The sequence below is a fragment of the Toxotes jaculatrix genome, chromosome 18, assembly GCF_017976425.1.
Source record: "Toxotes jaculatrix isolate fToxJac2 chromosome 18, fToxJac2.pri, whole genome shotgun sequence".
In the NCBI taxonomy this organism is placed as follows: Eukaryota; Metazoa; Chordata; class Actinopteri; family Toxotidae; genus Toxotes; species Toxotes jaculatrix.
In genome coordinates this window covers 4778598-4801057 of record NC_054411.1, presented here as the reverse complement: position 1 = coordinate 4801057, position 22460 = coordinate 4778598, and the positions used below count along the sequence as shown (strand labels likewise).

The 22460-nt window shown below is 43.6% G+C and overlaps 1 protein-coding gene across 4 annotated transcripts; it reads left to right on the top strand.

Annotated features, from left to right (window-relative positions):
• Positions 1-3857: 3857 nt before the first annotated feature.
• On the top strand, positions 3858-20259 carry ppp1r1b (protein phosphatase 1, regulatory (inhibitor) subunit 1B). 4 transcript variants are annotated; one of them, XM_041062440.1, is made up of 5 exons: positions 3864-4296; positions 15752-15841; positions 16393-16468; positions 17837-17974; positions 19395-20259. In XM_041062440.1, the coding sequence occupies exons 1-5, from the start codon at positions 4183-4185 to the stop codon at positions 19568-19570; spliced, it is 594 nt and encodes a 197-aa protein (XP_040918374.1). In that variant the 5' UTR covers positions 3864-4182; the 3' UTR covers positions 19571-20259. The 4 variants fall into 4 exon arrangements, with proteins under 4 accessions (XP_040918377.1, XP_040918376.1, XP_040918374.1 ...); XM_041062441.1 differs by having other exon boundaries at positions 3865-4296; positions 15752-15835; XM_041062443.1 differs by lacking the exon at positions 17837-17974 and having other exon boundaries at positions 3858-4296; positions 15752-15835.
• Positions 20260-22460: the final 2201 nt, after the last annotated feature.

The following is a 22460-nucleotide window of genomic DNA, read 5'->3' as shown; positions in this document are numbered from 1 at the left end:
GGGTATTCAAACCCGCAAACACATTGTAGAGAGGCTGTTACATAACAATGTACAAATAACAGATCAAACATTAACCAGTGGAAAAAAAGTGACACAGCATCAAGACTTTGGAAACATAATGCGACAGAACAGTTTTTCTATGAGGTGATTTTCTTTGCTCATCCATTTATCTGCAAATGAGTTAGAAACTGAAGACGATCCATTTGGTTTCCAATTAGAGCAATTCGTTGTACTTGTCAGTGTGTCGGCAACGTGGAGTAATATTGTTAATATGACAGACGGCCTTGGGATTTTACAATGCATGGTTGCTCTGACACCTCTGTGTTCGCAGATTTGAAAGCTTACCTGACAATTTGTCTCTCTAGTAATCCATACAGGTGGAGGAGGAGACTGCTTATGTTTGTAGTTACACATTTTCATTGTTTGGGGCTCTGACATAGTTGTTGTTTGTTAAAGTGTTTACCTTCTCTGTATTTCAGAAAGCCAAACAGCTTCACATTTCAATCTAATCTAACCTTAACTGCTCTTGTGGAGCTGCAGATGATGAGCAGACGGGCAGAGCAACCCCCAGAAGTAAATACTGTTGGATTTCCCGAAGAACAGAATGTGTTGTCTGAATTTTAAACAATCTGATTTACTGGTGCCCTAAATCTGATTTTCTGGTGCTCTAATCCAGCCAGTATGTATTATGCAGCATGATGATCTTTCTGTTCTCAGTCAGCTTTTAGTAAAATGATGGTCAACATCACTCGCGATATTTAGTATTAAACATGCTAAAATCTTAACTTTATCTCTGAGGTTTATCTCTGAACTTTATGGACCTTTCAAGAACCTTTATATTTTCTTTATATTCTTTATCTTTATATTCATTTGCAGTCACTTCACTCACTAAATCTCCAAGCCAGGCCTGAAAGACACATTTTATTTTGCCAGGGAATTGTGATTATTTTTGGAGATTAAATGCTTCTTCTTACACTGGCGTCTCAGATCACAGCTGATCATCCTGTTTATGCTGACTGTGCCAGCCTTGCACTTGCTCGTTCAGCCTGTGTTTGACTATTTTCATGTTCTTTCCAGTTTTATCTTGGCTTGCCCTCCCAGATTTGTTCACTGGGGTTGCAGACCAAACTTTTTTTTTTTTTTTTATTTGGTTATACAAGCAAAGCTGAACAGAATAGAGTATAAACTTTACTGTCCAAACTTGGAAATTTAAACAGACAATACACTGAAGCTATATGCTGGTCAGCATATGTTGCTAAAGTAGGCTAAAATATTTGGAAAAGGAAATCTGCAAGAAAATGGCAGATGGCACAACAGATTTCCTTAGAGAGAAACTTAACACCTACTGGACAGTACATTGTGTTTAACTTCCCACAGTACACTTGTAGTGATGTACTCCGGGACAATGTGACATAACCAGGTTAGGTTACAGGTGCACACCTTTGACCACACCCTTACATGATGCTAGGTGTGGTGAGAGGCGGAACCAGTGAGGGCAGCAAAGACGCCGCTTTTCGGCATGATGTGAAGTTACTCACTGAAGTATTTCTGTAGATACTCTGGACATGTGGTTCCCCCGAAAGAGTGGATGTGAGGGACAGGTTTGCATTTAGCCTCATGGACATTATATTTGCAGTTGTGCCCAGCTCACTGTCATTGGATGTCTTTAAGATTGTTTGGTTTTGGGCTAAAGTATGCTTTAGCAGCATTGGCTGTGAAAAGGCAAGATATTTTCCAGTAGTGTTCCAGTTCTTAAGAGTTGTACTTACGCCATAGCTGTAAAACTAAGCTGCTGACTACTAAAAGGCCTAAATGTTTAAAATCTTCAAACCTGCCTGTCCTCAGAAACTACAGGTGCAGTAGCGAGGGAGTGGGCTCCTCTGACTGACATTCAGCCCTTTGTCTTGCTGGTACTAATGACCGCAGTGCTGACACCAGCTAATCAGCTCTTTCTTATGATGTTAATATCTCACTTCTCTATGCACGCTGCCAACAAACCAAACACGTGTTCAGCATATTTGAACAGAGATCAGGTTGAGTGCTAAATCTGTTATTTATTTATTTTTTACATGGAGAACAAAAGCCACTGGGGGGCACTTGTTTGTTTGTTTGTTTGTTATATCCTGTTTAGACATGGTGCCTTCAAGAGTCTATGAGGCCTCTGTGATTCATTAAAAAGGCTTCTCCTCGCTCCCTCATTGGCCAGCCTTTGAAATAAAATAATACTGCTCTGTTTAATCATCGCCTTATCATCTAACAGAAGTGACTCAGTCACTGGTTTCATTAAATGATGGAATTCTGCGGCTTGCGGTGAGCCGGACTCTTGAACAGAGCCTATTACACATTCCTCATGAAATATTGCACAATTCCTGCTCCAACACTTTACAAGTTATGCAACGACTCTGGAACCAAATCAAGTGGCAGTGAGTGACTGAAAAAGGTTTAATTTCTTCAGGAACATCCAGCGACTGCTTAGTCTGTATTTTGTCTAGCGTGTTAAGCTTGTCATAAACCTAAACTACAACCTGTCAGACTTCAGTATGAAGAGATGCAATAATGAGTTTCCACCTGCAGGCGTGTGGAGGTGGTGCTTTGCCTTGGACAGACGTGGCTTTCCGGCAGAGTCAAACACCCAGACGAACCCTTTAAAAATCAAACCACCCCACCTCGTCCTCGGCCCCCGCATGGAAACAGTGAATAAATAACGTGCTGACATGTTCGGCTTGCTCTGACTGGCGGGATAAACACTCAGTTGACTGTTTAATGTGTTTCTGGACTCTGTATACAGCAGTTGTGCTCCCAGAGTGACATATTCAACCTTGACCTTCTTCTCTGTTCCCCACCAAGCCCCTCCAGCCACCTATACTCTTCTTCCTCCACCTCCTCCTCCTCCTTCTCCTCCTCCTCCTCCTCCTCTACCACCACTACAGATATCTCCTTCATTCCAGCCCATGCCAAAGCTCAACACAGCCCTGAGGCCAAATCCACCGCTCTCCACTGTCCAAATCCCTCTGCCATGTGAGTGAAACAACAGCAAGGCCTTGAAAATAGCACTGGAACTGCCTTTCTTTTTCTACTCCCTCTATATTGACATCATCAATCTGCCTCCTTTTTCCATCTTCATCCACCATTATCTGTCTCTATTTTAAAGATTTTTATGACCCAGTTCCTCTAGTTCCTCTGTTTCATGTTTTTCGGTCTCTCTGCACTTTAAAAATCAAAGTTTTGACAGCTTTCAGGGTTTTTTTTTTTTGTCATCCTTTTTTTCCCCTCAAGTTTCTTATTAGATTTAGTCAAGCACTTTGCAGGTTAAGGACATTGTAATGGGATTTGTCTCCGTTATTGATGAACCTCTGCAGGGAGGAAGACAAATGGACCGCCCAAGCAATTTCACCGCGACAACAACAGCGCTTTCATTGGAAATCACAGGCCATAGCATCACGTATTTAACACCACAGAGCCTAATAAATCTAGCGATGTCAGTAGCATGAGCTTAGCTGCTGGGTGCCCATGTACATTCCCCCCCCTGCATTCTCCACACAACTCTCTTCTTGTTTATCCCTCCTTGCACTCCCTGCACCCTCCCTCTCTCAGCATAAATCTCTCATTCACAAATAGAGGCCAAAAGAGGCTCAGCTGATGTGATGAGATTATTATTTTTTTCTGATTACAAATCAACCTCAGCTTAGATAGAAAAACACAGCTGCTCCCCCCCTCCACCCCTTGCAACATCCTCTTTGCTCTCCTCCCCTATTTGCTCTGACCCCTCCCCTCTCCCCTAATATCCCCACCTTCTTTTGACTCTCGGTCCCTCCCCTCCGTCACCTCCCCACCCACTTCTCTCCCTCACAGCCAGATCTAAGGACGTGCCTCATTCAACTCCTGCTGCACAGGTAGTGAGGGAGGGAAGAAGAGTGTGAGAGGGAGAACAGGAGAGGTAAAGGAGACCGTTAGAGAGAGACAGAGGAAGGGTGGTGGAAAGATAGAGTCAGTTCACTTTGATTTTTTTTTTCTAAGAGAAGAAGAAGCAGTCAGGGTGTGAAGGAGTGGGGCAGGAGAGAGAAGACAAGTTTTCAGGTGTGGGACTACCCAGCAGTGGGAGGTTCCTCCAGGGAGGTTATAGTGATCTTCGGCAGCGACCCCTCCTCTCCACTGGGAGTCAGACCCCCAGGATCCAGAGCCATGGAGCCCTCCGTGTCGACCGAGGTCGAGGGGGAGCCCAAGGAGAGGAAGAAGATCCAATTTGCTGTGCCGGCCTCTGCGCCCACCAACCTGGACCCCCGGCAAGTGGAGATGGTGAGCAGGCTGGTTGACAGATTACTCTTTGACCCATGAGGAGAAATCATTTTGTGTCTTTGAGGATTTAGGTTTAGCTTTTATCTAGTTTGTTTTTCTACTTAAGTATTTTACATCTGAATTTCTAATTGACCGGTTTACCCTCTAACTAGCACCCCGTCATTCAGTGAAAGCGACTGCACTGTTGAATGAAGTGCTGTACCATTACTGGGCAGATTTCTCCACTTCAGATCACCTTGTCTCTCTGCTTTGTTTCATTTTTGACAAGTTTCTTATGCAGGACTGGATTTGCTGGCTCTGTCTGCCACACTGTTGAGAAATTATGGTGACATTTCCCTCTCTCTGTTTCCTCATGAGATTAGTGTCCCGCTGTCTCATCTTGACGTGTTTAACAATGTGACATTGACATGAAAGTCACTTTCTTGTAACTGCAGCAGCAGCAACAACCCTCTGACATTTTGTTTGTCATGTTGCTGTTAATAATTACTTTTTTTTTTTTGAATCTTTGGCTGCTCGTCACTCTCTCATGCATGTGAGTGACCCCCTGACATCTGAGCTTTTGTTAGTACAATCCTTCAGTCCTGCTTTTCCACAGAAGTGCCTGATGACTGACGCAGCGTAGCCTGTGTCACTCCGTGAAATGTTTATGCTCAATTTTGACGGGACACCTCTGGTCTACTCTTTTTGGCTCTAATGCGGGTGGCTCTTATTTTAGAGCAGGGGAAAGTGGGCCAAAGTAGGAACTGTGTGGTACAGAGGTAGATCGAGGCCAATGGCTCATCCCTCCTGAGAGCTTGAGAAGAGATGGAGAGGGGAAAGCGAGAGAGAGAGATGTGCTATATGAAGGAAAGCTGAGAGAGAAAGATCCATAACTCTGATCTCTGGGTTCACCTGTCTGGGGTCAGCTCCCACAGGGACTGTCCTTGTTTCACAACCTGTATAAAAGAGGCTTTTAATGAACTAGAGTGGCCTGCAATCATCCTCCACCCTACCACTAACTGATCATCATCACAGAGCAAGTTTGTTTGAGAAAGTGTTTCCTCTTCGGTAGCGAAGAAAGTGTGATAACTGCACTTTATCCCAACCAAATCAAGTTGAATGAAGTGTGATTGTGTTGCCTTATTCTATCAACTTTTAAGTGAATTCTTGTTGCAAAACAAATTGCCTAATCTCATGTTCTCTTTTGAGACACAAATACTGAGTTATGGTCTAGATGACTTGCTAAAATTGAAACGTTTTGCAATGTCTCACAAGACGTCCGCTCACGTTTACACATAAGCACTTGCTCCCTTCCTCCCCCTCTTATTCTCTCTATCTTTCATGTCTTGTCAGCATGCTCTGATCCCTATCATCTCTTCCAAGAAACTACAGGATATCAATCTACCATATGCGTGCTGCTCCTTCAATTACAAAAAAAAAATTCTCTCACTGGCTCAGGGAGGACCTTATTGCTCAAACACCTTATGGTCAAACAGTGATCAGCTATATTTAGGTTTGTTGGACGGCCCTCCTCCAGCAGCCCTGGCCCTGGCCTTTACCTTCAGATACAATGCATGTGCCAGAGCTTCTGTGTCAGCTTGGTGCTACTGTTTGGGACGCCAGTGCAACTGAATGGGCGTTTAAGAGAGGATGTGTTTATGTGTGTTTAAAAGCAGATAGCATCTACCAGGGGCTGATGGGAGTCTCTGGGGATACGTGGGTGGGCAGGGGTAGCGGTTAACGACACTCATTTTTCGTTCCCTTCCCCTCCCACTGTCGCCCACAAGTCCATTTTGCTAATGAGTTGCTAATGAGTGTACCATTCTTCGGAACTTGTTACACAACCGGCAACTCCTTACTGTTGTTTCTGATGGCATTTAAACCCCAAAACCGACTATCGACTGAACTGCCGGGGCCTCGTTGCTGTGGAGACGAGCTGCACAACTATGTCGCCCAAAGCTCCCCCACAGTTGGCATCTGAAAGGTCAACTTTAATGGACAGCTCAGTCTGACTGGATAGGTTGTTTACGTTGGTGCTGTTGCATGTTTGTAGATATGTATGTGTGAATGCTCTTTGGTGTTAATGTGAGAGGCGCTTCCATACCTCCTACTCACTGGAATATGGCACACTGTGGGAGAAAACAGCAACTACTTGCGCATCCCTCAAAGGTGTTAGATATTCTTTCTAATTTTCCCCCTCGTGGTTTTTGGCCACGCAGATTGTCTTGGTTTTATTTAGCCAAGTTTTGAGACATTTGTTTTTGTCTTCTTCAGTACATTGAAGATGAATGAATTTTTTACATTTTGACAATTCAAAAGCAACCAGTCTTTCAATAAACAATAATCCACTTGATTTAAAGTTTGGATTTTGGATTCAAAGTTTTCTCACTTCTCCGATTTGTGAACCTCGCTACTGGATTACATCATTGTATAAGTTGTATATTTCCCTTCTTGCTATCCACTGCCCTCCTTGAAGTCTTTGATATCTGTAGCCATGTTCTGACATCTGAGTATCTCATTGAAATCCTCCTAGAATAAATGACTTTTTAAGGTTATCATTCTTCAGTAATCTTCACATCGAGAGGTCAGGAGCGAAGTTGTCATCATCTGCAACAACACAGAGAAAGCGCATGGTTGTGTTTACCATCCCTACCCCCACTCCACACACACCAATCCTGCATCCTTTGCAAGTGACGTAGGGTAATGTGCATAATGGACAGAGATTAGGGTCATGGTGCAGACGCTGCATCTCTGATTCCCGCCAAGTCTGCCTCCCCGTGGATTCAACAAGCGGACATCTCTCCGTGTTTCTCCTCTCTCAGCTCAACCTGATCTGGTCAGCCCATGTCGAGCCTTTGAACTGACAGGAAACCAAAGAGAATATCAAAGGATGGTAAAGGGCGTCAGTCCAGCGCTTTCCGATGGCAAACACTTCCACATTAATCTATATTAAAGCGAAGCGGGTTGTGGAGGGCATGATTTAGGTTTCCCTGCCCTGCCCACTATCCCCACCCTGTCCCTCCACCCCCACCCCCCACCCTCCCCGAGTCTCACGCCAGCCTTCCCCGTCATCCTCCTCCCAGTCCCACTCTCTGGGTTAAACGTCAAACAGCGACCTTTGATGCAACGAGTGTTTGTGGGTAAACATTAGCAGTCTGGGGGACTGTCAACATGCACTCCCAGAAAGAACATCTTATTGGATGGAACAAAGCATGCTGGGACTGGGCAAGAGGGTGCAGTGATCTTTCCCTGCATGTGGACAGTCAGGAATGTCACTGTGGTGGTCTGACTCAGTTTCCCCAGTGACGTGATCTGTCAGTTTTATGAAAATGAATTTTTATGTTCCTTTCAGAGTTGCTTGCTCAAAGCAGTTTGTTGATGTTTGTAGTGGGAAAATTTTAATTGAGAGAGACGTTATTTTAAAAAGATGAATTGCCTTGCTGGAAACCACAGATTGTAATTGCAGCTTGGACACAATCAATGGGTCTCTGTCTTCTGAAGGTTGCATATGTGTTTGTTCCTCCCTGTTTTTGACAGCTCAGGCATTTTGATTAGTTAATGACTCTGGAGCAACATGTTTATGGCCTGTATCTACCCACAAAAGTTTAGCACAAAGTTTCCTTTCATGTCCCCTTTTTCCACTTTGTTTTAGCTGTACAGCTTCTGTGCAAGAAAGCCTTTTTATTCCATTTAATCATTTGCTTAATTCTGGAAATCATGTTCTCTTCTCTTGACTGGTGTGGATGTGTGTAATGTGTAAACAGTTAAAAAAAAAAAACATAAATATTGACCATGGGTAGAGTGATTTGCCGCCTGATGACACTGTAAACAGTGAGTTGAAATGCTCGCTGCACCTCAGGCATGCCCACGCACACGCTACAAAACTTCCACGGAGGCCTGCGACTCTGCAACCTGCCCCCTTAGCCTTTGAACGTTATGGTCAACAAATCCTCTGTTGTCAGTTGGTGTCATTATCCCACTCAGTCGCTCACTTGTCGCTTCAGGGATCATCGTTAATCAAACCAAGTCAGGCTGCGGTCAGGGTATGAAGAGATACATCCCCCTAATGTCCATTCCTTCATCTCTGTGTGCACATCCTCATTTTTTTTTTTTGTCTGTGATCGTGCAGAGAGATCATAGTGCATCTGAAGCAATTCATCTTTTAACCCCGGCCATAGCAACAACAGCAGCAGCCATATCCGTGATGAGAGAAGAGCCAGAGGATTAAAAGGGCAGCGGTGGCATAGCAGGGAGAGAAATGAGACTGGGGGGTAAGTGCTGAACAGGATCAGGGACCTAGAAACTGCACCTTTGACCAGCCTTCCTCTCCCCTCCGATTTCACCGTCAGGGTCAGGAGCTGAAGCTGGAGTCACCTTCTCTTGTTAAAGAGCCGCAGGATGGTCATACTGATGTCGGCATATTGAGAGGAGCACTGAGGTGTGACTCAAAACAAATGGGATTGGTCTTGATCCCCGTTTCATCAACACAGAAAAGACACGGCATTATGTTATTGCTGCCGTGCCTCTTTGCTTGTTGTAATCTCTGATTTTCGTCACAGTGGTTGAGGCTGTTTTTATTTCATGTTTATCTGCCCGAAACTTAATGAGCTTGCACAAGGGCACGCCAGGTCATCTTCAATATGTTTAGGAGGGAATGACTCAGAGCAGAAACAAGGTCATGTAGAAATATCACAGTAACAAATGGTTCATCTGCCTGAGATGCAAAGCAATTTTTTTTATTTTATGTAAACAATCAGATGATAAATTAAGGTGTTTTAAAGAGGTTTTGAACCTTTTCAACCGAGTGCTAATAAATCTTGGTTATAAGTGATGTTGAAATTGTGTCCTTTTAGTTTATACATGCCTTTTGCATCCAAGCAATGAGCTGTAAGCCGCATAGCTGTCAACAGTAATTTTTTTTTTTTTCATTTATCACCTGTTGGTACAAATGACATTGCAAATGAGTAGCTATGGCTGCTCTGTACTTTGATTGTACCTGCGTGTTGACCTCTGGAACTGGTCTTTCTCAGCTGCACAATGAGACACCACTGAATTCAAGTGCATGAACAAGAAAAACAAAACAGAATTATCTCAGTGTTTGCAGGCTGTTAGCCGTGCCATGGTCTCTGTGAAAGCTTTGATTGGCACCTCCCCTGTTGTCGCCTCGCCCTGTGTGTTGCTCCAGTGTGCGCTGTGGCCTGGCAGGTGGCTTCCTGTCACTCATCATCCACTGGCACATTATCTCCGTTGTGTTGTGATGGTAAACCTTTCTTCCAACAGTCTCTGGAACAACAGGCCAAACAGCTACCAGCTGCTAATTACATAAATGCTGAGGGGTACTGTGAGACAGAGGAGAAGGAGAGAAAGGAGGGTGGTGGTGGGGGGGGTGGCTGTCTGAGTATGATATCATTCTGCCAGTGGGTGCGGCGTAATTACATTTCCTATTTGGGGGTCATTGGAGAGCCCCTCCAGATGCTATCTCCAGCCATCTGTTTATTCAGTTAGCCAGTGGTGGGGCCGAAGGTCACCACAAAAGTGTTGTGTGAACAATGTGAATGTTGAGAAGCAACGCGCAGCAGCGTCTCATACTTATGGGAATTCAGCATCTCCGTTCCATTTGAATAGGAATGAGCGAATAATGCACTTTTGAAAGCCCTCGGGCCTCAGCGAGCTGCAGTTGGGGTTGTGATTTGTCGAGCCTCGTCCTTGACCCTCTTTGAAACAGCTGGAAACTCGACAACCGGGTGTTACTCAGTGAAGGCTTGTTGGAGCCGCCTGGCAGCACTGCCTGTGAGTGATGACTGCGTGTACCCTGAATGTGTCTGACAGAGCGATTTGTCACATGACGGATCTGATCACTGGCCTCTGGTTGTTTGTTTGTCATGCTTATGGAAACACTCTGTCTGTCGGCTTTGCCAGGACAGGGCACGCCGGCCTGGTATTTAGGTTTAATCCTGACAACAGCTAACAGTGCTTCCACTTGTTTGGGCAAAACACAAAACATAAAAAAAATCTAATTCCTGTGCTCATACAAGCGAGCAGAGGCGATGACGTCAAAACACACGCCTGATATTTTGCATCTCGGAGCTCAAAAACGGTTCGTGTGTAATCTTTTAGCCTCTCAACAACACAATAGATACACTGCTATGCACAGTAATCAGATACAATACAAGCGACTAAGATACAGACACTGCTATTCTGGAATAGTGTGCTTTGAAATTACTAAACCAGTTTGAGCTTCCGTTGAACTGCCACCCATCGTACTCCTGCAATATTAGCAAAACAAAATTAGTAGTTTAAATGTTAAATGTTTAAATGTTTGCAAAGATTAAATGTGCAGTGTATCCCACTGACAGCACAATGCAATGTTCTCTACTATTTATAACTGAACTCAGAAAACATATACAACCTGGGAAGTGTTGTATTTTTCTGCACTGGAAATACATTAACAGAAAAAAAAACACAGCTCATACTAAGAGAGATCATTTTTCACCTTATTGTATTATTGAACTCAGTTCTAGATTGCACTTAGGGCACCACATGGGGTTCCTCCACGTCGTGAAAAGGCTCACTGGCACGCCTTTGTTTAATTGAGTTGCTCTTTAGAGTTCAAACCAGCTAAAGATCACGACAGCGGAGACAGGGAATAAAACTGCGGCAGAGCCCCTCTCAACCAGAGATGGACAGAGGTGAGATGAGTGGCCTCATGAGGAGAGAGAGGGACATTTGTATTCAGTAGATGTTGTAAGGAGGAGTCATTTAAAGACTTGCTCCTAACAGAAAGAGGACAAGGACCAGAAAAAAAAAACTGGGGGGTAACAGAAATTCTTAGAATGGAGTCTAATTGAGTTAATTTAATCAGTTAAAGAAATGCAAAGACATCAGGGTTCACAAAACAACAATCAAATATGTCACTGGTCTTCAGTGGGAAGGGCAGCAGAGCTCCATCCCACAGAAGCTCTGAATAACAAACACTAAGACCAGACTCAGAAGTACAGACCAAAGTTTTGCCGGTTTTATTCCAGGCTGGCTTATGATCCTACATTTCTTTGCATTTCTTTATTCATGTGTGCTCCCATTGGTGTACTGTATGTTGTCTGCACATATACACACGTGCGTATATCTGAGTGATGTAGCGGTATGCGCCGGTGGGCACATGTCAGAGCTGCAAATCAATCTTGTACAAATCCATATCCATCCTTCCGGAGCTGGGTTACAGCTGGGCCACGAGAGATATCGAGCTTCATATGGATCCAAGTGATGCTCCCACCTCTGTCAGAGAGAGCTGGCACACTCTGCTTGATAGGATGGCCCGATGTAATAGAGTGCTATTAGACACGAGGGACGGTAGCCGACAGGGAAGGAGATCTGTGGTGTGTTTCTCTCAGTGTTGTCTTTGCGTCGAGGCCAGGTCTGCACAGCTGACTCCCCCAGAGACGCTTCGACTGTTAGCGCTGGTGCGGGGACAGAGTGAGACTATGCCTTTCTGTCTCATCCCAGAGAGCCCCCTCAGAGACTGCTCCGATCTAGTTTATGCTGTCCTACTGCTGCTGCTTTTTATAGGCCTGGCCACGGCAGCACCAGCTCAGAGGAAGGCCTCTGGGGAGCAGACCCATATCAGCCGATCTACGTCCAGGCTGCTATGCAAGACTGTGCTGAGCCAACACACCTGTGTACCTGTGCACACACACGTGTAAAGTCAACATTTACCAGTGACTCACGGAGCCCACACAGCACAGAGTGAGGTACTGGACTCCCATTTTGGAGTCATTCTCGGCCACTTAACCTCTTTTCCTCCAGTTAAATTTGACAGAGTTATAAAAATATAGCTGTTTGCAGGGTTTTCATTTAGCTCCCAAATCGCAAAACACACTGTGGAATGGCTTTACAGAGATTTAAAGAAATCCTCATCAAATCAGTGAAAGCAAGAAATATAAAAGCACTTAACAAAAGGGTATTACATTGACATAAAGGTGTTTGACAAAAGTTTGTAGTCTGCTAGGTTTCACTCTCTCTCTCTGCCTCCTCCTTCAGTCACACTGTGTGGAGTCAGCACATTATTCACATTCACTCATGAGCTTTAGATAAACTGATGTATCTCCTATCTGTGCTATGATCCACGAGCCAGTGAATGTTTTTATTGAGACCAAAGCTCTGTGTGAAAACTAATGAGGTGCTGCTGCCTCTTGGGGAGGCCTGCAGGCGTGCACCTGTGGAGCCGCTGAAAGGCCACCTCAGCAGCCTGCTCAGAGTCCCTCAGTGCACGGTCCACGGCAGCTCGACTGATCATGGTACAAAACCGTTGGCTGCCAGCGGAGGAGAGGGTTTGGGAGATTGGGGGCAGGGGGGTCAGAGAAGTGGAGGAGGGAGGGACGAGGGGATAAAGCATAGCAGGAGTAATCTCACACGATTTGCCCCAGTGTTGGCGTAAATGAGGAAGTCACGTATGATATTATGTAACTTGGGCAGAGTGGGGTGGTTTTAAGGCTGGAAAATTACTAGAGTCACTGTGTGTGTTTATGTCATCTGGCATTTCCAATGTCATGCAGCAGCAGCACACGTCACCACCACCACCACCATCAGCCTCTGATTGTAAATGGCCATTAGACAGAGAAAGAGATACCTGTGTTTAATGGCAACAAATACATTTGTGTTTATTGACTCCATGATTTTAATATCTTCATGTCATTCAGTGTACATTACAACCTGTTTTACAGCTGATCTGAGAAGTGGACTGTTGTCCTTTTCCTGGTTTGGGAGGCCGAGTCTTGGCATTTTAGATGACCCCCACCTTGATTACCTAGATGACACACTGGGATGACAGACACCCACTGTACACAAAAACACACACACTGAATGTGAGCACACGTTCGGGTAAATGGATCATCAGATGATGCTTCTCAGTGACCTCAATTATCCCACCCAGTCATTTTACCTTCCATTTGCTTCACCATCCCTATTTTTATCTCCATCTCAGTAAATGAACCTCGACTCTGCACTTCTGAATCTCTCCCAGTTGTAGTTGTGCAACTGTCTCTTCCAATGACACCTCATTAGAGCAGGAAATAAGCTCTGAGGGGGGGGAGGGGGGGGGGGGGCGGGTCATGAAATGGACTTCAGACAGTGTAATAATTGGATTCTTTTTTTTTTTGCTTTTGTTTCATAATTTTCAGTGCAGAGATTTTCAGGAAAAACAAGAAATAAAAGTACAGTGACCCTCTGCCTCTCACCATAACCTTGCAGGTTTGCATGACTAGAGTGTAGAGGAACAATCCAGTGGTTTTCCCAGTTTAATGGCTTTAATGCCACATGACTGTGGCATAGACTTGGCCATGGCAACATCTGGTGTCTGCTTCCTCTCATGGATCTGTGTGAGCCACCTCAGGCTGCACTGCAAGGCTGGTAGCAGGTGTCAGGCAGGCAGAGGCAGCAGGGTTCACAGCAGCATGGAGCCCCAGGCCTTCACACCTTGAGAGGGGAGAGACGACGGGGGGGGGGCAGACGAAGCCCCATGGATGCTCCCTGCTGATAGAGAGAGAGAGAGTGAGAGATCAATTGAGGCGAGGAAGGGGAAAGGACAGACAACTCAGCAAACAAAGGGATTATGTTATGATTTCACTTATGACACATACTGTTGATGGAGAAGAGACGGGAAGAGAAGTGAATGAGGGTAATGTCACTGTCAAAGAATGAAGGATGGAGGTAAACAGGATAGAGGAAGCAGAGGATCGAGTGAGATGGAAATAAGAGGTGAATCAGAGAGAGGCAGGCAGTGTGAGAGATCCAGGGGAGATAGAAAAGCTGGAAGTTGGGTGACGAAATGAAAATGTGTGCCTGGTGTCATAAATAAGGGTGAATTCTACGGTCTATTACTCTGTGTTGTTGTGTTTGACACAATGTGGCCCAGCAAGCCTCTGCTTTGGCAACAGGCACCTCACTCTGATGACGCACACCTCCCTTAACAAGATGGAGGGGAAGCAGACACAAACACAACTCTCTGTTCGGAGCAGTTTTACACAAAATAGAGCCAGGCTACTTAACTGACTTCCTGTGATGTTATGTGGTGCCGTAAACAGCGGCACGAAGGTTCATGTCAAGGTTGGCTTGCTCCCCAGAGGACACAGAGGAGACCACTTAGCTGTTTTCATTCTGTCTTTATTTTATCCAACAATTTCCCAAAGGGAAGTTTTTACAGATGTCAGTTGTTAATCCTTTAGAGCTGCTGGAAAGTGAATCTTAAACATTGAACTCTCCATCTAAATGTTTCCTCGTGAAGCAAAGGCCCCACACATTCAGCTCAGGGCATTTCACTGTGGTTATTAAAGCCAAAAGAGATTTTATTTTATAATCATATTAAACAGAAATAAAGCAACATTTTGTCGGTGGTTAATGCCTTTAACAAATTAATCGATTATCAAAACACTTATCAATTTTATATAATTTTATATTTTTGTCAAATTACAGCTAAACGAACAACTTCTCCGGTCGTCGTGTGCAACTTTGTTAAACATGTTCGTGGACTACAAACCAGTCTTTAACAGGCTCCTTTCAATTCTATGAGGGGTTAGTGCTTGATACTCTAAAGATAAATTTTGGGTGGAATGTAAATTGACTCCACTGAGTTTCAGTTCCCATATTTTAAAAAAGCCCCAGACTGTGGAGCACATTCCCATGATGCTGGTAGCCGGATGTATGGGCACAGCTTGGTGTTTGTTCCTATAATGACAGAGAGTTCACTGTATACAAACAGTGACTTGTGCTGGAGGTAAAGCGCAGACATGCAGTCCGCCCGGCTCTGGCTTTGCTCTCAGGCCATCAGAGACCTGGCCTCAGCCTCCAGGAAACAGTGTGCGGGGCTGGAGAGGGAGACTGGACGCTGGAGGGGAGTGTCTGGGCTTAATGCCGCGGCTCATTTAGCCTAAAATCCTATTTCCATGGTCCCTCTGTTTGTAAGGGTGTACATGACTGTTTGTGGTACGCTCAGGTAATCAAAAGCACTTAAGACGTTACGTGTCGTGTGAGCAGGTCATTCATTTCAAATAAATCCGGTATCAAAAGATTTAAAACTTCTTAAATGCTGGTTAATGTCGAGCTTGAGCTGCAAACATCAGATTAGCTTCTGTTCTGCTGTACATTACTTTCTCTGTGTGCTGTATCTGTCTATGAAATCAGAAGGTTACATAATGAGTCTTCCTCTGCTCTACTGACCGTGACGTTCGCTCTGACCTGACCAGTATTGAGCGCTGAAACTTGGTTTTGGCTGTTGACCCATCAGCCAACTGGGCAGCAGCACTAATGAAGTCACAGAGCACCCAGCATGCATTTCACCAGCGTGAACTGTCAACATTTTCCGTTTGATTGATACGGCTTTGTGCTGAGCATTATTAATAATACAGCGCTGGCTGGTTTAATTATTCATTTATTTATGGCTGGCCTTTATGTTTGTGTGTGTGTGTGTGTGTTTGTTTGTTTGTAGATCCGGCGCCGGAGGCCCACACCCGCCACGCTGTTCAGAGTAGCCGACCAATCTTCTCCTGAGGATGATCAGTCCACCCATCAGGTAAAGGTGAAGTAGAAACACTTTTTTTAAAAAATAATTTGTGTCTGTGCATCCTCATCTGTCCTTCTCTAGTTTTTTCCCACCCAGCCCATGAACTAAAAAAATTCGCCTCCAACAAAGTGCCATTTTGATGTTGTGATATGTTTTGTGATTTTGCATCATCTAAAATCTAAATATCAGCCCCTCCACTGATATTTATCCTGTAATGTCTTAACTTTTTCAACCCTGCTGGATCCTCTGATGTGTCTGTCATCGCATGTTGTGTCAGCCACTGTTCAAACTCAATAACTTTTCATGTAAACTTTTGAATATTTAAAATTCTTTGAGCTTGAAGGTTCATTCTTTACCTTAGAATTTGACAGAAAATTCCTACCCTCTGCTGAAGGCCATGAGATGTGACTGAATGTGCTTCAGAAAAACTAAATAACTGAGGAGAGGTCACAAATGATTATTCCAAGCAGAGTATATTTAGTATATTGTATTAAAACGTGTCTGGGAAGGATCTTTCAGGAGACTCTAAAGGGAAATTGATGTGTTTTTTGTCTTTTTGTTTGCAGTGGGTCGTAGGAGAGAACGGAGTGCTCAAACCAAAACGAGTAAATCCAAACGTATATCAGCCTCCATCACTCAAAGGTCGGTGCGAGCAGTATTGATTCCACAGGTGGTAGTTGTGTGTGTTGTGATTCATCCTCACGTTTAAGTCCTTTTTGTTTTACCGTGCTTCGCTGCAGTCAATTTCCTCATTGCTTTCCATGCTTCGTGATAGCAGACAAAAAAAAAAGGAAAAAAAAATTGCATGTGACGGACGGGTAGATGTGCATTAAAGGCCTTTGTTTCTGTTTTTATTCTGTGCATGTGCATGTGTGAAATGCATAGATGTGTTTCTGGTCTTATTGTACACTCAACAGCAGGATCTGTATATTTGTGTGTGGCAGAGGGAGAAAGGGAGAAAGAGAGAGATTATAGTGTGACAGCTGTGAGACACTGAGTGTGAGTCTAGGAAAGTCTGGATCATCCAGGATTACAGTCAGTTGTGTATACAGCTTTGGCACACACACACACACACGCACACACACACACACACACAAACATGAGCACACACACACATATTAGACAGAAAAACATACATGAACACAAACATGCATTTTCTTTTGTGCCTTCGTGCATGTGGCTTCTTACTTGTTGCATGTGCACGTTTAATAAGGAAATATATACGTTTTTAAGCTTGTCAGCAGAGCTTCATTTACTGGGGATTTCTGGGCATGCGTCGCATGTCGAGTGATGATATAATGAGATAGGAAGCCTCGTTCCTGCATCAGAAATCTGTCCTTCATCAGCTCAGACGCAGAGAGTGGAGGAGAGAGCTACCTCGGAATAATTTCTAATTACATAACCTACCTTAAGCTTGAAAAAGTGACCTGCCTCAGTGCCGCACTGTGTATCTGAGGGTGTGAAAGAGTGAACGAGGGAGAGGCCAAGGTGACCCAGAGGAAGTGAGAGGGGGAGTTGAGGTAATATCGCGAAAGAGTGGAGAGTGAATAAGGAGAGAGAGAGAGAGAGAGAGAGAGAGAGAGAGAGAGAGAGAGAGAGAACAGTGTGAGTCAGCAGTGCCAGGCGAGAGCGCTGAGGAGAGGGGGCAGTCGAGGAAAGACGAGGGTACAAACAAACAGATGGAAGAACAGGGTGAGAGAAGGGATAGAAAACAACAGCGAAAGCTCTACAGTAAAAATCAGTGTGGGGCACCGGTTTGCAGTTGCCTGCCTGTCTGCCTGTCAGTGCATGTGTTTAATTGGCGTCCTGCCTGCCTGGCGTGTTTTCAAAAACCCCTGTGAGGCTTGATAAAAACTGACAGTGTTGAAGCGTGGTAAAACCAAAACAATATATCCCTTTATCCTTGTGTCTGTGTCCATGTGTTTGTGTGGCCGTCTCCTTGTGTGTGTGTGTGTGTGTGTGTGTGTGTGTGTGTGTGTGTGTGCGCGTGCTGTGTTTACCTGTGTGTAGCTGTGCAGAAGATGGCTGAAGCACATATGCAGAACCTAGGTGTCTATCCTCCTCTGGAAGACCCTTGTGAAGGGGAGGAGGATGAGGACCACTGGCAGGGAGAGGAGGGAGAGGACACATCTCCCACCAAAGCTGCTGGTGAGAGGAGAGGCTCTCTGTCGATTGGCCGGGACCACAACACCGCACACAATGGCAGCCAGGATAACACTGTTGTTTTTTAATTCTGTAAAGGGAAAATACACCCTGCTGCACCTTAATACTCATGAAAACAGGATCACTGGCACGGTGCCACGATTCTCCAGAACTGGCTTGATTGTTTGGTTTGGTGGTGGTTATTTTTCTACTGTGTCTAGGAAAATTGAAGATAAGATGAAAATGTGTGATGTTAGTGTGAGAAATTTACAGCACAGCTACAGTCTAGTTTTAAATTGGAGGAAGAAAAATATATATCTTTTTTTTTTTTAATCAGCGTTCCTGCTATGATTTTTATTGTTTAAACATTATTGAAGCTGGACAAATAAATGTCCATGAATAGGCATGTAAAAATGAAAATGCCAGTTCTTTTTTAGCAGTGATACAGTGGACAACACAGACTGATATTATATGCACTGTAAGAATATCAAAAGGTGTATTTTTCCTTTAGGTTTGTGTGAATGGGTGAGTTTGCCCCTTTTCCTTTATATTTATCCTGATTGTATCTGCACACATTTCCCATAGTTTGAAATTTCAGACTCCTTTTGTGCACATTACTAGAAGCCATTGTTGCCTTTCGTGCTGCCCGGAGTCATATTATCTCTCACCCCAAATCTGTCAGAGGGAACGCTGCAGCTGACTAAGGGACCAGCACCTATACCAGTCAGAGAGGCCAGACAGGATTAATAAGCACACAGAGCATGCTTTATATGCAGAGCAGGGCTATGATCCTGTTTATTTCATGTTTTTGGGCAGAATATGAAAACCTTTTGACAGTGTTTTGGTATCAGTTGCATTTAAATATCTGTGCAAAATCTGCAAAACAAAACTATCAAAATAATTCACAAATCTTGAGTTGAAGTGAACTTTTTTTGCATATACACTTCTTTATGATGTTTTATTTTGTTTTATGCTGCAAAATTATAGGCTTTTAATCTCCATTATATCACATGAGAACAGTGGCATTTCATTCAGAATTATTGCTCTGTTGGCCCAGATGACAGGCTCTCTCAATAAATCCCTTTGTGGAAGCTTGCTGAAACACAAAGTACCCCAAGCAGGATGTTGAGAGATCCTGACTGGGTCCTTTGATTACAGTTCATCTGTTCTTTCAGTCGAGCGACACAGATTGGACTCGACCTACGCTATCACAAGCAGAAAACAAAAATAATCTAAAAAGGTAACCTGACTAATCTTCATGTGACTGACATCTGATGAAAACCAAGAGTCTTTAAAAGTGTAAACTTTTCAGGGCTAAGAATGAGCAGTCTCCTTTCAGTCTCATTTCAGGCTCATCCAGTTTGTTTCTGAAATTCAGGAGTGGGTCTGCAGCTGCCTCTTTTGACATCTGTCTTTGTCTCCTCAGATCACCAAGAGACAGCGACCACTGAGCAGTCAGACAAGTTTTCCAGCGTGAGAGAGACGGCCAAGCAGATCCAAGCAGCACAAGAGGAAGTGGAGGAGGAAGAGGAGGAGGAGGAGGAGGAGGAGGGGGACAAAAGTGAGGCAACAACAGAGGAGAACAGTCGAGGGAGTAACTGAGAGAAAGAGAGAGTGGGGGCAAACGTTCGGAGGGAAGATTTGGGGAGAGTGAAGGTGTTTGTTTTTGGTTAAAATCTGAAGAACTCGGAAAAATGATGAGATGATTGTATTGTGAATGTTTGAATTTGTGGAGTCTGAATGCAGAAGGGAGGAAGAGAGATGGGTCGACTGAATGATAGATACTTCAGCATGTGAGCAAGCAACGATTTCTGTTCTACTTCACCTCTAAAGGGTCAGATGGATTAAAGAGGGGACAGAGAGGGAGCTTGTGTATTAGGAGCCCCAATGAGCAGGTGAGGAATGATCTACTGACAGTGCAGACTACAGACGCCACTTTGGCCCAATGTCCCTTTGTTTATAATGAGAGTTGAGGAGCCAAGGTCAGCATGGCCAAATGTCGTGTAAGACCACTCCTCTCTCTTCCTTAATGCTTCTGCACAGAGCTCAGTGTTCCTGAGCTCTGTAATAACAACCACAATGTACACACAGACAGTATAAACTGTCCTGGGCACAGCTTTAACAAAGACAGTCTTTAAATGTGTGTAGTACATGTGCCACTTTATTTTGAAACCACCGCCTCCATCATGGTTCTGATTTGCACCTTGTTCATCAGTCAACCCTTTGATTAAATGTGCATATGCTGCCATCATGTGGTAGAAAGTAGGAACGACAGATTTAAAGTGATACTCGAAAGTACTTAAAGTTATAATCCATGATGTTTTCATAAAACCCAAACCCTGTTTTTTATGCTGTTTATGGTCTGCATTTTTCATCAACAGTTTCACATTCAGTAATTACCTCTCTGTGCAGTGGTTTTCAGTGTGAGTAGCGGAGTCTGCCATGTTATGGATTATAATTTTAATCTTTTGAAAGCCTGAAAGGCAGCTGTTGGAAGTTTTATTCATCTAAAGAAAAAAAAATGTCAGTTGTAACTGACATTAATTAAACTTGACCGCTTTTTCCAATAATGCCAATTTTACAAAGTCCAAAAAAGTATAAATAAAAACATCCGTGGAAACCTCTCGAACCATTTCTATCTAAGTGGAGTATCACTTTATGTATGACTTTAATAATAAGAAACAAAATGTTTGTTTATAATTGTGGTAAATTTATGAGTAAGAGAATGCATGTGTGTTGTTATTTCATCCCATACGTTTCATTTTGGGGCAAATTGATATTCAAAGGGCAAAGCTACCTCTAATTTGTTTGGAATACAGCACCCAAGCATTTCCTCCATGCCTCACACATTTGAACTGACACCCAAAAAAAAAAAAAAAAATGTAATTAGAAATCTTTTCCAACAGTGTTGACTCATTTGGGATTTGTCAGTGCTCACAGATTCCCTTTTGTATGTTAACACTTTTCTATTGTCATCTTTGTAATTGTTCTCTCATGATTTGTACGTCATGGATCTCTTGAAAGAGCTATTTTTCTAATCCAATGTCAGGTGTATGAGTCGCTCAGCGCTGTCCTGTTTCTACTGTCTGCATCCAAATACACAAAAGACTCACAAGCCTGCACACAGCATGCAGCACAGAGAGCCTAAAACCAGGCACGGTACAGTTCAACTGACACTTGAGCAAAATGGTCACAGCACAAACTTTCTGGACTCTTTTTACTGCAGGTATTCACTTGGTCTCTCTCTTTTCTTGGCGTCAACAACAATTTCAAATGTTTTCATTCAGCATCTGTCTAATTTAATTTCCAATTATAAGAAGGTTTCCAGCTGTGCCAGAGGATGACTAAATCTTGCTCTGTGTATCATCTGGGCAGCAGTTTGTACATAAAAACTGTGTGAAACTTTTTTTTAACCTCTGACCTGCCCAAACTGTTGGACGACTGGGTGAGCAGGTTGTATGTGCTGAGGCTCTGCAGCTGACGCTGTCCTCCCTCCTCTGCTCTCTGTCCACCTCCCCTCTCCTCCCGGGTCAGAAGAAAACAACCATGGAAAGACGTGTATGAACTCTTAATGCTTATTCTGTCTTTATTTTTCTTTTATTTTCTTCCATTCTCTTGTTTCTCAATGTGATGTGGTTGTTTTAAAAGTGAGCAACAATATGATATCAAAATAAACAGTTTTTCCTTTTCTCCTTTAACCTGATCTGTACTTACTGTGTCTGTGTGTTAAATCTAAATTCATCCATTCACTGATACTGTTTTACTGCACAAAACTCCCAACAGTCACTGTCCTCCATAAAATGCAAACCCTATATCATACACTGACTTGACAGTGGCATACATGTACTTCTTTAATTTATTTATTATTTATTTCATTGTGGACATGTTCTGAAACTTAATTATTAAGAACAACAAAAATATTTAACTTTATGCTATTTTCACATTATATCAAAATCTTTATGAAGTGTAACTATAGCCTTTGTGAGTAAAGCACCTCAGCTCACTAATAAGGACTTTTTCTTTGATTGATGTAAACACGTGTTGGTGATAAATATTTTGCATGGACATAAATACTGTAGTGCATAGATGAATATTATATTATACTTCCAATGTATTGTAGGACTGATACATCTTGCTAAAAACGCGTTTTAGTATCACATTCTGTTTTCCAACGAAACCGAAAGCTCGTTACAGTTTATTCTCTTGCATCGTTCAACAGAGCTTGCGGTGGTCCATTGATCTTTGGCGTCTTGATCTGAGACACAGAAACATCTCGGTGTTTGTTTTTTTGTTTTTCAAATGGTGACTTTGTTTTGGTCTGATATTCTGTTAAACGTTTAGTATTAAGTTTCCTCTTTTCCACGCAGAACACATCTGAAACTGACGGAGGTGCGGTTTCGCTCTGTAGCCACTGGAGGGCGCGGTCACGTGGTTTCGCCGTGCTGAAGACAGGCAGTGATTCATCTTGCGGTGCGGTGCTTCTTCTTTGAAA

Coding starts and splice junctions, on each gene's coding strand:
- ppp1r1b (XM_041062440.1), top strand. CDS start 4,183: ATGGAGCCCTCCGTGTCGACCGAGGTCGAGGGGGAGCCCAAGGAGAGG. Junction 4,297..15,751: donor ACCCCCGGCAAGTGGAGATG/GTGAGCAGGCTG, acceptor GTTTGTTTGTAG/ATCCGGCGCCGGAGGCCCAC. Junction 17,975..19,394: donor ATCTCCCACCAAAGCTGCTG/GTGAGAGGAGAG, acceptor TTGTCTCCTCAG/ATCACCAAGAGACAGCGACC.